The sequence below is a fragment of the Haliotis rubra genome, unplaced genomic scaffold, assembly GCF_003918875.1.
Source record: "Haliotis rubra isolate DU_JTF1 unplaced genomic scaffold, ASM391887v1 Scf277, whole genome shotgun sequence".
Classification (NCBI taxonomy): Eukaryota; Metazoa; Mollusca; class Gastropoda; order Lepetellida; family Haliotidae; genus Haliotis; species Haliotis rubra.
The window spans coordinates 1,290,649-1,308,167 of NW_025766858.1; the positions used below are offsets into that span (position 1 = coordinate 1,290,649).

A 17,519-nucleotide genomic window follows, 5' to 3' on the forward strand; every position below is an offset into this window, starting at 1 on the left:
GACGGGTTAATGAAAAGACCTGAAATAGTCGATAGACCAGTTTCGACAGCATGATTTTCGTCACTGTTCTGCTGCAAATGCGTTGACCAAAAGAGCATTATTGCTGCTGATGACGTCGTGTTTTCGCTTCGCTGATGATATCATCTGGTATTTTTGAAGTGTGCTTCTAATATTCTCCGATCAACCCCCGCCAAAGCCGGTTTATACTTTCTTTGTAGGTCGGTTTATGTCTCCAATCAGTGCGTCAATCGCCAGATCCTCAGGGTACCCCGATGTTGTGGGGGTTGCTTTTCAGTAAACCCGTGGAGACCGGTAGAATTGATCTTCACCAACCCATGTTTGTCGTAAGAGGGCGACTAACGGGATCAGATAGTCAGGCTCGCTGACTTCGTTGACAAAGTATCATCGTATTCCATTTGCATAGATCGATGCTCCTGCTGTTGATCACTGGATTGTCTGTAGCTGGAATAATGCTGACTGTCGCGTTAAAGCAAAATAAACACAAACAATGTTTAAAAACCATCATAATGAGCACGGTAAGAATCTTTCCGGTATGATTCACAACTGGCATGTTTCAGGCCAAATTGTACAAAGTAATGCTGCTTATTGGGCAACAAAAAGAATTTACACCGGAAATGATTGACTACGCATGTGCGGATGTACGGATTTTGATACCGAGGTGTATGAGAAAATGAAAGGTAGGTCAAAGATGGAATTATCAGATTAGTAATACCTCTGGGGGTCTCGAAGCCAGAAGGAAAGCCTTTAAATTCAAAGTTGGGGATCGGTGCGACTGTCCGGCACGACATCTCAACGCTGACTATCAAGGAGATATGGACGGAGGAAATATTCATTATCAGCGCAGACGATACTACAGGGGATTCTGGGATACCAGTCTATAAAGTCAAAGGACATGGCTGAGGATCAATCATTCTAAGTCATGTTTCCAATAGTAGCGATAGGATTTCTTACTATCTTTGAATGAAATTACATTTCTAGAGTAGCCTGGTGTCTTGCACCACACCTTGGCAATGACGTTTCTATTAACAGCTCGGCTCATCGATAAGTGTTGAACTGTCGTTTATCATATCATCATCTGCCGTCTTTCCGTGTCTGCCCTGTCCTGCCTGCTATTAAGCAGACGAACGACTAACAATCTGGATCGATTAAACATTCTCGCATTATATTCTGCATCATCTGGCCATTTTGACGGGCTTGACACATGTCCGACATCTGTGCATAACAACAATTAACACGGGGCTGAATCAGTAGCACCTGTTATTATCTCAGTCAAAAGTAAGTTTCATACTCAGATTCATCAAGCACCAACACATTGCATGTAACGCATTATACTTCTTGTTTTCAGCATAGCGACGATGGGATCTCTGGGAGACGTTTCAGGAAAGGGTGGAATTGAGCTGGAACTTTCGATGGAGACGAAGCAGTGACGTCAGACAGAATGAATTCATGTCAGTCGTGAAGAAGGTTCTGCGCCAGTTTTGAATCAACATTTTACAAGCGAGTACACTTTTGCTGAAATCTTCCGGATGAAGATGATATTCCAAGCTCTGAGACAGGTCGAATCACAGGAAGTGTGAGAGTTCCCTGTTTCGTGTCAGGAGGTTGAATATCCAATTTCTGAAAACGGGCGAAGACGATAGAAGAAGAGATGACTTCACAGGGGACTCCTTCATTGCGACTTTATCTCCACTTGAATATGTTATTTGCAGCAAAGAGAAGCAACAACTTGGAACTGAAGAACTTGGCTCCGAAGACTGGCAAAGAGCTAATGAGCGCTCAAGAACATGGTCCGTCAAATACGGAGCTAACTCAAACGACCATCTCCAAGATGAAGAAGGTTATTACGAGATCTCCCTGTCTCAGCCGGAACCAGCTCAGCTGTCAGCAATCCTCCGCCATCTTTACAACGTCGTCATCGACAGCGACGTGGAGGGATGGAGACTCTGAGGCAGAAGTTCCAGCGTGAAGGCAGTCGTTTTCAGACTTCAGACCTGGGTTCCTGCCGGGCTTAAGACAAAGGCCAGGTATTTCTGGACGAATTACGGGGCTGGGGTGACGAGCTCAGAAGGGGTCGGGATATCTGTTTAGATAGATATTGAGTCATTAGACGTGTCTCCACGACCTGGAGCCATGTCTGTTTTCCGCATACTCTTGTTCCCGCTACTAATGTGGCGAAGTCTCATTACAATGTGCAATATTCAGTTTGAAAAGAAGTATTCCATAATTACGTCTGTAATTTATTAAAACTTAGGATAAAGTTGTTTAACAAACGATCATAGATTCCAATTGCTATTATTGGTTTTTTGTATTACAAGGGGTAGCGCAGTGGTTGGAACGCGACAAATGTGCGTGATGAGCGTTAACTAGACCAGCCCACTTGTTCTCGCTGTTACAGGTCATTGGCTCCCTCACTCTGCAAGCCGTCTGCGTTCTGCTGTTTATTTTGTTGGCAGTTACCGGAGCAGATTCTTTAATACAAATGCGCTAAAATCCGGTGATTTCCCCATGTGATTAGGTTGTCTGACAAAACACCCACTTGCGCAGTTTGAGAGATCGATTAGATTGTTGGATGAAGATATTTACAAAAACAAACTATATGTGCAAACATTAATGTATTGCCATTGTATCCTTTAGACTGTCTTCTTTATTACTGAAACTTTTACCATGCTTTCTTATAATTACGGGTTTCTTGTTTACACCCTGATCCTCAAGACCACCTGGTTATTTTTTAGCATAGATGGCTTTTAGCATGTAAACCATGCCTATGTGCAAATATTAATATGTTATTACCATTATAACCATTGTATCGCTTTGGTGCCTGTCTTTTGATTACTGAACCTGTTACCATGTTTTCTTCTTATGTACCGTTTTTCTTGTTTACACCCTGATCTCAAGGGGGCGGCTCTGCTGTGAAATGATATCTCACTGAACTCAAAGTATATTGTGTCAGCGTGAAACGGACTTTTAACGTTTCATTCACTTCTATTTGTCCAAACAGTTTTCAAAATGTTTTACTTAGCAGACATATCATGTACTATGCTCACGTTCTATCCCATGCCCATGTTAACTGCGATTCTTGGTCAGGGTAATATATTCTTTATGTGTCTCCATAAAATGATAGCTTGTTTCTAAACATTAGTGTTGATAGAAGTTATATTTTGTATAGATGCCATCTTTACAATGAAGTTAAATCGCACCTTCTACCAGTTTAACTTAATATCTTAATAAACACGTTTGACGTTTCTGTGGCTTACGTCAGAACAGCCTTTCTTACTACAATGTGCTATATATGGTATGCTATTTTTTATCCCCATTTTGGGAGTCTGCGTCCATGGGGAGGTAAACCCTGAGAGAACATGACACGTTTTATGGGATAACAACCCGTTTTATTCTTTCCACCACGATATAGATAGATAGATATATAGTAAGATACGTGGATAGATTAGAGCATGTTTACATAAGTGTGGATCAGGTGGGTAAGTTGAGTTTAGTTTTACGCCACTTTTGGCAATATTTCTAGAGAAATATCATGGTGGAGATGGCCTGGGCTTCACACATTGAAACTCATGTGGAGAATTGAACCCGGGTTTTCGGCGTGATGAGCGAACGCTTTTATCCACAAGGCTACACCACCACTTCAGAATTGAGATTATTAACCCGTACGTCAAGTATAAAATAGTATATAGAGGGTTATTTTTTATCATTAATTTTTACGATACAAGGACATTACACTTTCTTTAAAATCACGTCTGACTTCATGATTAAAAGGTGAAAATTTGAACAAGGTTTGGCCTCTAAAGTTTGAAGAGTTGTCTCCTTTATCATTTACCGTTGATGTACAAAGATAACAATATATCTCGACAAGTCAAGAGAATTGCTTTTCAAGATCAGGAAAAGTAAATGAGTTTTCTGACTTCTGTGACTGTCATTAAAAAGGAGATTAGTCATAAGTTGTCATCTGGTCCAAGAACTGACTATGTACATGCAGCAAATCATATAGTTGTGTGTCGCGTTAACAAACAGACAGACAAAGATTAAGGTCAAAATCATCGTCTATCTCTCACAGTCAGAGAAATCACTCGATTGATTTCAGGAAGGAGAAAGAATGAATCAGACTCAGACCCAGAATCAACGGTAGCAAATGCAAGATTGCATGTTCAATATTCCCTTTAATTCTATGTGTTAATATTGTTTAGAAGTTTAAATTTAATCTTAAGCTTAGAATTTTTACTAAAATTTAAAATGCAAATATCTTAACTCATTGGTCTAATGGTTAAGGCTGTGGATTTTGTAATCCAAAGGTTGCAAGTTCAAACCCCACTTACACCAACTAACTTTTGTAACTAATTTAACTAATTTACATACAAGTATTTAAATTAGCCTCACTTCTAACACTTGTTTATCCACATGACATCCCTAAGGAGCACATGGTCTAAAAAAGCATGCCCTTCAGTCTGTGCCTGACCACCATGCTGGAAAGTTGCTTCACCTCACTGTCTGTGAATAACTGCATGTCAAGAAACAAATGTAAGTTACTTTCAACTCATAATATTTCTAACTTTATTGCATTATTATCATTGTATTAATAATAGAATTATTGATTAACAATTTTTGATAACAGTTTAACGAAATGTTGTTCAAATGTTTAGTCATCAAAATGTGTTTGTACAATTTCAATAAGCAAGTAGAGTTTATTGTGCCAAAGTAGAATATGTTTCAAAGTGCATTAATGAAGATTATGAAATTGTTTCTGCTTATATTGTAGTTTTTGAACCTCATCAGAGCTCATCAGTTTCATCGTAGCCTGATTCGTTGTCAAAGTGCTAAGCAAGTTTCAAAGGATGAAGTACTCATGAAGATCATGGAATTATTAAATTGTAACCTGCACGGATCTGTAATAAACTCTGATGCGAGTATCAGATTTTGTTCTTGCATCTACAAACAGATTCACAGATATTTTTCCATTACGTATTCAGCACAAATGTTGCGTTTTGTATTATTATTTTCTCGTTGTGAGTATTTTACATGGATTGCTTGAACCTTTGTTATCTTTCCAAAACTTGAAATTTCAAGTTTTTACTCGTTACTCAGTATTTTCTCGTTTCTTCAAGATTTTTTAAAAGTTGCAGGAACGAGAAAATACTCTAACTCTTTCAAGGTATTAATAAGAGCTTAACGAAAAATAACGTGCCTTAATGAGAAACTGAAATGGCTGTGAAAAATACTCCAAAGCGAACGCAATTGGAAGCAATGAGAACAAAAATATTTATGCCACAAGTGGCAGCTTTAAACTTTCGTAGAAACGCATATCTGTAGCATGCGTGACCCACTTTCGTGTTGGCCCGGGACAAACCCGAATGGCGACTCGTGCCCTCTGGAAGCATTAAGTGACCCACTGCCGTGTTATTCCGGGACAAGCCGAATGGCGACTTCGTGCCCCTCTGGAAGCGATTGACCCACCAGGTGTTATTCGGGACAAGCCAAATGGCGACTCGTGCCTGTGGAAGCGTTAGTGACCCACTTTCGTGTTGTTCGGGACAAACTGAATAGCTGACTTGTTCAGATCTGGAACTTGTGGATTCCCCGCTTGGGTGTTGTTCGGGACAAAGCGAGATGGCGAGTCGTCGCCACTCTAAGGAGGCATTAGTGACCCTTTCGTGTTATTCTGGGACAAACCCGGGCCAGCCACTCGTGCCCCTCTGGAAGCATTAAATTGACCCACTTCGTGTTCGGGACAAGCCGAATAGCGACTCGATGCCCCTCTGGAAGGATTTCACGCCTGGCGCATGAACATCAGAACTACGCTTTAAGCAAGAGCATTAACTCTATTCCTGTTTTGATTCCAATGTTTCTAAAATCGCCGAAGCTTACATGGCCATTGTATTGCTAAGGTTGTTGTTTTAGGTTTTTTTACTTATTTATTTTAAAAGAATTCAACCTCTTTGAAATTACAACTAAAGAAGGAGAAAAACATATTTTGTTTAAAGACATATTCTAATGTAATTATTACCAGCTGTTCACCTTACCTTTGAAATTATATTGAATTAATGGAAGCTGTAATGGGGTTTAATCGTCACTAGTAGGAATTGTTTTATTGCATATACAAATAATAAAAAATTCAGGTACATTAAAGTCCCAAAGAAAGATACTCAAAATGACTTTTCAAAATATTTCTCAAGAGTTGAACATTCGTGTAACCTTGCTGTCACCTCCTGTTGGAATTTTAAATGAATTCGCTGGAAAAAATATGAATGACCAAAAACATCCCCAAGAGCTATGAAATATAAAGCCCAATGCTAAAGATTAAAGGTTGATTAAGTTGCATTCTAAATGCGATATTATTGTTTTGAAAGTGGTAGCGATTATAATTACATTCCTAAAATTAGTCAGAAGCGCACATTACAATCCTCCATAACAAGCCCCCATTCGTGACCACTCATTATTTATTCCGGGACAAGCCGAATAACGACTCATTAACCCTCTGGAAGGATTTCATATTAGCGCATGAACATCAGAACTGCTTTAAACAGAACAATAACTCTATCCTGTTTGATTCCCAGCCAGGGAACCAGGCTGCTCATCATTTCGGTTTGACAATTTCGAAGCATGACAACACGAAGGTCGGTCACCTAATTCGCCACAAACGTTATACAGGTACCCGTGGGTTAACATTTCATCTGGACGGATTGGGGTAGCCCTGAGTGGTTAAAGCGTTCGCTCATCACGCCAGGGAGACCCCGGTTCGATTCAGTACAAGGAGGTTCACAATGTGAAGACAATTTCTAGGTGTCCCCGCAGTGATATTGCTGTAATATTGTTGACGGCTGCGTACGAAGCTAAACTCACCCACCACATATTACACCCTTAATGTAACAACTATGTCTCTATATATTGCTGCTGTTCACTGACGGCATTCAACTGATGGACGGGCAAGAAGTGGCTCTGAGACGTGGTGCAGAATCCTAAAAGTTTTACATAAAGGCGAGTCATGTGTTTTCAATGAGGAAGGTCGTTGGTGACATAAAACCAAAGGAAACCCACGTCCGACGTGTTTATTAAGATTATTATCCTGGGTTATCATTATCTAAATGATATTAGCTTCCTATCAACACTTATATTTAGAACCAGCAATAGGTTTATGAGACACATTAAGAATATATCACACTGACCAAAGTCACAGTTAACATGGGCGTACTGATAGAACATGAGGCATAGTATTACAATATGTATGCTATAAAACATGTTGAAAACTACCAATAAGACTAAATAAAATTGAACGGGAAGCAACTTTAAAACGTTTGGGTTGACACAATATACTTGAAGAGGCAGTGTTATATTACTGGCACGGGCATACTCTTCAGATCAGGGTGTAAACAAGAATACCGTAATGTTAAAGCATAGAGATCCAAAGACAGGCAATCTGAAGGATACAATACATTGACAATACAATAATGTTTCACATAGAAGCGCCATGAAGCATGCTAAAAATAAAATAACTGCGCTTGTTAAAAAACTTAACGTACAAGGAAACGCGCCATGAAAAATAAAAGGCGTCGGTTGAAGCTTTAATTGACGGTGCAAGAGAAAATAAATTAACAATATCACATTTTGATATAAATTTAGTAAATATATGTAGAAGGTTCTCCTGTTCCAGGATGATAGATCAGTTTTGAAAATCATCGGCAAATAATACCCTAGCTGCACGTCCCCAAAAGAAGACATTGCATAATACCTTCTCAGGAAGCTGAACTCGTATTCACGTATCTTTGGCTTCAGGCAACGTTGTTGGGAAACATGTTTATAACAAGTCATGGTTGTGTATGTATATGGTCTGTTTGAAATTTTGCATTAATTTACACCGATAAAGAGTTTAAAAGCGAACATTTATCGTCGGTAATTACAGGTACCTACATTACACTGCTATAAATGTTTCTTACAAATTAGTCCAGTAAAAATATAAACGTATATCATCACGATCAATAGTTGGGACAATGAAAGAAGCTAAATAACCATTTACAGTAAATGAGTGAAGGAATTGACATGGCACAATCATTGGTGTATTTGTGTATTTTACAGAGAAAGAAAATTCTGGTCACGTGATGCAAATTGGCCCGTGCAGGTGACTTACGCAGCGTCATCAATGAGTGTAGAGTACAATTGTTTCAAGCATTCATTTTTCAAAATTGTTCAAGCGTATATAATAATAAATGTTATTGCCACGACCAGAATTTATTTTATAAAATGATCAGACGTCTGAGAGATGAGATCATTTTTCAGGCTCACATTGGAACATCAGGGTTCGTACAGATTATCAACCATCAAACTTAGGACTTGTTAGGGTGTTTTCAAGGCCTGATCAACAATTTAAAAACTATAGAAACACACAAAACAAGTTAAATGCTACACACAAGGTTGGTCAAATGTGTGACTGACCAACAGAGAAATAACTCTAAGCTACATCCCTGCACTGGGAAAGTGTATGTTACAGTCAGATTGTGAAATCAGTCATTTTCGTGAAATGACTAAAACATTCAATCATTTCGTTGAAATGACTAAGAAGATCAGCCATTCAACTATCCTTACTGCTCGTTCTCAACTTTCTTGCCTGGGTTAGCCTTGGCATTCTCTCTGCGTTGACTTTATGTTCAGTGAGTTCACTCCATTTTGTCAGACGTGCCCAGTTATCAGACAGACCAGTCAAATTATTGACCAGTGTAACTGCCTGGACTTACCCACTAATTAATTAATGAGCTGCTCCCAACTGTGAACAGAGTTGGCTACTCCCCACTCTCTCAAGTTCGTTAAGTGATACAGATTAACCAGATTATGATTGTGTTTGTAAGAAGTTGCTTTTAATCAGTGTGTGGGATTGCATGTTGTAGTAACAGAAATTGGGAGTGGTTCATTCAACATGGAATGGAGTTGACGACGACGCCCGTTTTCCTCTACCCTATGGAGTCATCACCACACAGTTGGACCGGGACAAGCAACAATTTGGAGAGTTCATGCTCGTGTGAACACATCTCCCACATCACCACCCAAACCTGTACCAGTTTGGGGACACAGGTCCAAGCCATGAGAGACATCAGAAGACGCTAAGCTAACATGAAGTTGACTTTGGTGCCGCTCCCAGCCCAGAAGAAGGTGTACATAGTGTCTGGGGAGACTGCTCCGAGCTGAAGAGAAGCTGACAAGTGGTCAGAGACATCTGTTCAATTCCTGGATGCTGTTGGACACCTGGCTGAAACTGGGCTGACAATAATTGAACTCTACTCTAATATAAATCAGTTCTGGCTGATTTCATATCGATTAACTTACTTGTACTGGATATGATCATTATTTTTATTATTTATTATCATTATTAAAGAAAGTCTTCCCTGATTTCTTACATTTCTTATTTCTGTTATTTGTTTGTAGGCCGTTCCTATTTCATTGGGAGGTAACAGGCAGGGATTAGCTGTGCACTCAACCAGATGGTTTGTTGTTTTTAACCTGTCTGACAAATGCTAACGTCTGACAAATGGGAGGATAGCCTTCAGTGATATTGCAGTGTTGGACGGAGCCATTTTATACTGAGTTTTTGCACGATCTTTTGTGTATCCTACTGAGGACGTATGTGTTTCCGTCATTTCTGAGGAGTCGAGACCACAAAATGCGTGCCAGCGAATTGTTTCGATGTATCACGAACATTGGCAATCGTTATGAAGCACATTTATCAAATTTGATGAAACGATCAAACCTATTTACATGTATAATGGCATGAATAAATGGCTGATCCTCTTGGTCATTTCAGTGAAACTGATTTAACAATCTGACTGTAACACATATAAGGACCTTCTCAGGACAAATTGCAGTAAGTGGGGCCCTTTCAAGGCTAAAACAGATTTAAAAGCCTTTTCAGGTGTTAAATATCTCTTAGCTGTGGAGATTAATTACTGTCATATTGCAAGGTATTTTTATTATGTATTTATCTCCTGTAAAAATCCTGGAAATTACTGGCAATAGGGGCCTTTCTCTAGGCTAAAACGAATTAGGGGAGCTTTTTCGGGGTAAAATATCCATATTTCAGGGGATTTCTCAAGCTAAGTGAATCCTGTACATATATGTTGAAAAAAGTGCTCTCAAAGGTCAAAACCTCCAGATGTACCATCTGTCAAAGCGGTGTATCACAGCATCAGTGTTCTGTAGTTTACCTTCACAATACAAAATATAGTAAAGGTACAAGGTACTTGACAGGCACGAGGGCTGGGGACATCAGTTTCAAAGCCTAACCTAATTGCAATTGTAGAATGCTTTCTCTAATGGAATATTTTGAGGGGACGTTATTTGTGGAATGGGGAGGCTTCGTCATTGCTGTAACAAGGAGTATATTTTAAAACAGATGTTGGTAATCAATTGGACATTGGTGGAACAATTCTAAAGACACTCAAAATCCAGAGCTGATACTGCAGCAACCTCCTTCTGGGGCTGCCACCACCCCAACCTCCTGTAATTCGTCAGAAATAGCTTGGCTTTGTCTTAAGCTGACTCTCAGGAACCCAGACTGATGAAGTACTTTGTACTATGTCGGTGGTCGGCATCGTGAGAATCTGATGACGACTGCCTTCACGCTGGAACTTCTGCCTCAAGGTCTCAATTTCCTCCCACGTGGCTGTCGATGCTGACGTTGTAAACAAGATGGCAGGAGGACAGGGTTGACAGCTGAGGCTGGTTCCGAGTTGAGACAGGGAGATCGCAGCAACCTTCTCTCTTCATCTTTGAGATGGTCTTTTGGAGTTAGCTCCATTATGTTAGCGACCAGGTTCTTTCTTGAGTATGTCATTAGCTCTTTGCTGTAGTCTTTGAGCCAAGTTCTTCAGTTCAAAGTTGTTGCTTCTCTTTGCTGCATACAACATATTCAAGTGAGATAAAATTCACTTAATGAAGGAGTCCTTATTGAAGTCATCTCTTCTTCTATAGTCTTCAGCTCGTTCTTCAGAAATTCGATTTTCAACCTCCCTGACAAGAACAGAACCCGTCAATTTCTGTGATTCGGACCAGTCTCAGAGCTTGAATATCATCTTCATCGAAATATCAGCCAAAGCGATATCGGCACGTACTTCAATTCAAACTGGCGCAAGAACCTTCTTCGCGACTGACATGAATTCATCGCTGTTTGACTTCACTGCTTCGTTCCATCGAAAGTTCAGCTCATAATCTACCCTTCCCTGAAACTTCTCCAGAGATCCTTATATCGTCAAGTATGCTGAAAACAAAGAATTATAATGTAAGTGTTACATGCAATGTGTTGTGGTTGATGAATCTGAGTATAAAACTTAGTTGAACTGAGATACAACAGGTGCTACTTGACTAGCCCTGTGTTACACTGTTGTTATGCACAGATGTCGGACATGTGTTAAGCTCGTCAAAATGGCCAGCTGGACAGAATATGTCCATGAGAACCTGGGCAGATTATGTCAGTGAGAACTGCAGACCGATCCAGATTGTTGGACGTTCATCTGCCTTTAAACGCCGACAAGATAGTCAAAAGGACAGAGCAAGCAGACATCGAGAAACAAACTAGAGGAAAAGACAAGCCAGCAACCTGAAGCTACGAACTGCCCAGTGTCAGCATCCTTCGCCGTCTTCCCCTGGAAGCCTTTGCCAGACTCTGCACGTTGTGTGCGAGTTGTTCGCCATACCAACAAGTTGTACGTTTAAGCAATTACAAAACTACCATTCTTTGTTGACAATACGCCTCGTGTTGTCTCAAGACCTCTGGAGGTATTACACCTAATGGTTACATCTTTGACCTACCTTTTCATTTTTCTCATACACCTCGGGTATCAAAATCCGTACATCTGCACATGCGTAGTCGATCATTTCCTGTGTAAATTCTTTTGTTGCCCAATAAGCAGCATTGCTTTTGTACAATTTGGCCTGAAACATAGAAGTCAGAATCATAAAGAAAGGTTCTTAACCGTGTCACAATATGATGGCTTCAAGACATTGTTTGTATCCATTTTCCTTAACGCGACAGTCAGCATTATTCCATCTACAGACAATCCAGTGATCAACAGCAGGAACCTCGATCTATGCAGCTGGAATACGATGACACGTGTCAACGAAGTCAGCGAGCCTGACCATCCGATCCCGTTAGTCGCCTCTTACGACAAGCATGGGTTACTGAAGACCAATTCTACCCCTTACCCCTACCATCTTCACGTGTTTACTGAAAAAGCAAACCCCCAGACATCGGGATAACTTGATGATCTATGAATTGAGATGCATTGATTGTGAAATAAACTGACCTACTAAAGAAAGTATAAACCGGGTTTGGCGCGGTTATTTTTTTCGCAAAACCCAAAACAACGTAATTTGTCAGACACAGTTGATGCTAAAATTATCAGCAGCAAGAACGTTTGGTTACCTAATTTGCGGCAGAACAGTGACGAAAGCATTTCATGCTGACGGAATCCGGGTCTATCATTCACCCGTCAACATCGGTGGACGAGGAACGTGAGACGCTGATAACGTCACAGTTTGGGCCATATTTGTGTGTTTTCGCAACACGTACACAATGTTTGTGACTTGTACCAATAAAAATATTTCCTTCTTTTTAAAAATCATTCCAAAACACAAGGTGTGTACTTTCATTTGTAGGTCAGTATATATACATTTCATTTTTTCACCATGACGCTTTTGCTGTACAAAATGTCTTCGGGTAGCACAAAGTATTTAGTGAACTCAGGTGTGTAAGTAATAACACTCTCTTTTTTCCTCAGCTACGGGTAACCTACTGTGACGTCTTCTTTTCCCTCAAGGGAAGTGACGTCAGTGTAGCGGCTGCAAACATCAATCAGCTTCCGGGCAGATGGGAGTTGTCTCCTTTCAGATTTTTCAATGATGAAAAGTGCCGTCTGTGGAAAATATGAAGTTTCATAAAACAAATAACAGAAGGCTTAAAACACTTGGGTACACATACATGAGACACTTGGGTCCACATACAGTAAATATGAAGTTACATAAAACAAATAACAGAAGGCTTAAAACACACACGCGTAGCGTATAGGGAGGGTTAATACTCCAAAGTAAAACAACAAATGTGATGTTCGGTATAATCGGTAGCTAAACGGATGTGGTGTAAGTTAAAGGTTGACGTATTAGTGGGGTACATACTACATACATATCAGACGTTCCGATGGGATGTTTTTATACAGAAGCTGTAAGAACGTGCAATATCAGTAGAGTGGTTGTACACAGATGCAATACGGATGGGGTGATTGTACATAAATGCAATACGGATGGGGTGATTGTACACAGATGCAATACGGATGGGGTGATTGTACATAAATGCAATACGGATGGGGTGATTGTACACAGATACAATACGGTTGGGATGATTGTGCATAAATGCAATACGGATGGGGTGATTGTACACAGATACAATACGGATGTGGTGATTGTACACAGATACAATACGGTTGGGGTGATTGTACACAGATACAATACGGTTGGGGTGATTGTACACAGATACTATACGGATGGGGTGATTGTGCATAAATGCAATACGGAAGGGGTGATTGTACACAGATACAATACGGTTGGGATGATTGTGCATAAATGCAATACGGATGGGGTGATTGTACACAGATACAATACAGTTGGGGTGATTGTACACAGATACAATACGGATGGGGTGATTGTGCATAAATGCAATATGGATGGGGTGATTGTACATGAAGATACAATACGGATGGGGTGATTGTACACAGAGACAATACGGTTGGGATGATTGTGCATAAATGCAATACGGTTGGGGTGATTGTACACAGAGACAATAGGGATGGGATGATAGTGCATAAATGCAATACGGATGGGGTGATTGTACATAAATGCAATACGGATGGGGTGATTGTGCATAAATGCAATACGGATGGGGTGATTGTACATAAATGCAATACGGATGGGATGATTGTACATAAATGCAATACGGATGGGATGATTGTGCATAAATGCAAAACGGATGGGGTGATTGTACACAGATACAATACGGTTGGGGTGATTGTGCATAAATGCAATACGGATGGGGTGATTGTGCATAAATGCAATACGGATTGGCTCATTGTACATAAATGCAATACGGATGGGGTGATTGTACACAGATACAATACGGTTTGGGTGATTGTGCATCAATGCAATACGAATGGGGTGATTGTACACAGATACAATACGGTTGGGGTGATTGTACATAAATGCAATACGGATGGGATGATTGTGCATAAATGCAATACAGATGGGGTGAATGTACATAAATGCAATATGGATGGGATGATTGTACATAAATGCAATACGGATGGGATGATTATTGCATAAATTCAATACGGATGGGATGATTTGTACATAAATGCAATCTGAGGATGGGATGATTATTGCATAAATGCAATACGGATGGGGTGATTGTACATAAATGCAATACGGATGGGGTGATTGTACACAGATCAAATAAGGATGGGGTGATTGTGCATAAATGGAATACGGATGGGGTGATTGTACACAGATACAATACGGTTTGGGTGATTGTGCATCAATGCAATACGAATGGGGTGATTGTACACAGATAAAATACGGTTGGGGTGATTGTACATAAATGCAATACGGATGGGGTGATTGTACATAGATAAAATACGGATGGGATGATTGTACATAAATGCAATACGGATGGGGTGATTGTACATAAATGCAATACGGATGGGATGATTGTGCATAAATGCAATACGGATGGGATGATTGTGCATAAATGCAATACGGATGGGATGATTGTACATAAATGCAATACGGATGGGGTGATTGTACATAAATGCAATACGGATGGGATGATTGTGCATAAATGCAATACGGACAGGATGATTTGTACATAAATGCAATAAGGATGGGATGATTATTACATAAATGCAATACGGATGGGATGATTGTACATAAATGCAATACGGATGGGGTGATTGTACATAAATGCAATACGGATGGGATGATTGTGCATAAATGCAATACGGATGGGGTGATTGTACATAAATGCAATACGGATGGGATGATTGTGCATAAATGCAATACGGATGGGGTGATTGTACATAAATGCAATAAGGATGGGATGATTATTGCATAAATGCAATACGGATGGGAGTGATTGTACACAGATAAAATACGGATGGGGTGATTGTGCATCAATGCAATACGGATGGGGTGATTGTACATAAGATGCAATACGGTTTAGGATGATTATTGCATCAATGCAATACGGATGGGGTGATTGTACACAGACAATACGGTTGGGGTGATTGTACATAAATGCAATACGGATGGGATGATTGTACGTAAATGCAATACGGATGGGATGATTGTAAATAAATGCAATACGGATGGGATGATAGTGCATAAATGCAATACGGATGGGGGTGATTATTACATAAATGCAATACGGATGGGGTGATTGTACATAAATGCAATACGGATGGGGTGATTGTACATAAATGCAATACAGTTGGGGTGATTGTACATAAATGCAATACGGATGGGGTGATTGTGAAATACATATACAATACGGATGGGATGATTGTGCATAAATGCAATACGGATGGGGTGATTGTAAACATATGCAATACGGATGGGATGATTATTGCATAAATGCAATACGGATTGGGTGATATTACATAAATGCAATACGGATGGGTTGATTGTGCATAAATGGAATACGGATGGGGTGATTGTACACAGATACAATACGGTTGGGGGATTGTACACAGATATAATACGGTTGGGGTGATGTACATAAATGCAATACGGATTGGATGATTGTGCATAAATGTAATACGGATGGGGTGATTGTACACAGATACAATACGGATGGGATGATTGTGCATAAATGCAATATGGATTGGCCTATTGTACATAAATGCAATACGGATTTGGAAACAGTGAAACATTTTCTCATTTACAAGCAAAGATCAAGGTGTGTATGAAGCGTAATCATTTTACAATACCTGCGTCAAACACATTGTTCAGCATAACATCGAACTGACACTTCAGGGCTGCGCTGTCTCGGTTGCACGCGTGAAATACCTAAAAAGTGAAATAGCAAGTTTAGGAGTTTACGCCGCTATCAATAATATTCCAGCAATATTATGGCGAGGACACCAGAAATGGGTTTCATGCATTTGTACCCGTTTTAAGTAATCGAACCCAGGTCTTTGGCGTGATGAGCGAACACTTTAACCACTAGGCTATCCACTGCGCTTGAAGTGCAAATAGAAACCTAATAAATGGCGGAAAATAGAGGCAGTCATTAGAGATGTTTAAGATCTATTTTAAGTATGTGTCCTATCAAATACTGACTACCATAATCACTTCACAGACATACCTTAACGATGTTTCGATTTTCCAGAAACGACTTTAGTTGGCCTTCGGTAAAGACTTTTGGCTCAACGAACACATTGAACAAGTAGACAAAACCGTCTAGTTTGCCCACCTGAAGAGTGAGGGCCCTTCTTTCCCAGATTGATTCCCTCGCAGTCCACAGCAACGACAGACTCCTGGAGGAGGTCATCGACAGCCTTGACGCAGTCATCGACGTTATCCACAACCTTGTGGCGTACTCCATCTTCTGCCATCTACAAAACCAAAACAAAAGCCTGTACCCTGTGCTTGTCTACTACATTGTCCATTATTATTGTCAGAGAGGGCGTTGGGGTAGGCTGGTGGATTTCAAAGCGTTCGCTCGTCACGCCGAAGACCAGGTTCGATTCCCCCATGGGTACTATGTGTGAAGCCCTTTCTGGTGTCCCCTGCCGTGATACTGCTGGATTATTGCTAACTTAGCGGGAACACAGCGATTGAGTCAACGTTTATTAAACGTTGACTTTTGGTTATTTGGTTGATCAACCTTTCATAAACGTTGATTCAACGTTTATCGTGCGACCAAAGAAAGTTAGTCGAGATTCGTTTAGTTGTCAACGTTGTTTCAACGTAAGGACCCAACAAAATGTCAGCTAATTGTTTCCATGGCTAATTTGATACATAATTCATATTGGTAATGGGTATCAACTTAGCAACTATCATTTCGGAACATTAATTTCATAAAAGATCAAGTTCGAGCTAGTGACAGATATAATCTTATATCTTGTTTGATTGTGCATCGATCAACGGACGGAAATATTACGTAAATCGCAATTGAAAATGAAAAAATCAATGATTTTAGGTATAAAGTCATCAGTTATCCGAATTGCATACACATTTGATATTTTCCCACAAAACTGTAATGCCAAAATTATGTATTTCCCGACAATTTGCTTTCAAACCCGCATGCCAGATGTTGACCTTTCGATCGCCTCGTTTGGTCATATCCGGACATGTTGCCACAATTATCGCGCGCGCAAAGGCAGTTGATCGTTGTCAGTTCACTTTGTAGCGAAAGTTCAACGCAATATCGTTCTATTTTCAACATCTTCACGGCATGCTGTTGTTTA

General features: G+C 40.1%; 1 protein-coding gene across 1 annotated transcript; it reads right to left on the reverse strand.

Moving 5' to 3' along the window:
• Positions 1-9,116: 9,116 nt before the first annotated feature.
• On the reverse strand, positions 9,117-16,666 carry LOC124280985. The gene is made up of 5 exons (XM_046716994.1): positions 16,415-16,666; positions 16,038-16,116; positions 12,801-12,920; positions 11,818-11,940; positions 9,117-9,197 (listed from the first exon to the last, which is right to left on the reverse strand). Exons 2-5 carry the CDS (start codon positions 16,050-16,052, stop codon positions 9,117-9,119), a joined length of 339 nt encoding a protein of 112 aa, XP_046572950.1. The 5' UTR covers positions 16,053-16,116; positions 16,415-16,666.
• Between the last annotated feature and the right edge of the window lie 853 nt (positions 16,667-17,519).

What these genes read in the sequence shown, in the direction of transcription:
- LOC124280985 (XM_046716994.1), bottom strand. An exon ending in AGGGAAAAGAAGACGTCACA is followed by an intron (nt 11,941 to 12,800) that starts GTAGGTTACCCG and finishes TCTATGTTTCAG; the next exon opens with GCCAAATTGTACAAAAGCAA. An exon ending in TGTATGAGAAAAATGAAAAG is followed by an intron (nt 9,198 to 11,817) that starts GTAGGTCAAAGA and finishes GCTTCTCTTCAG; the next exon opens with CTCGGAGCAGTCTCCCCAGA.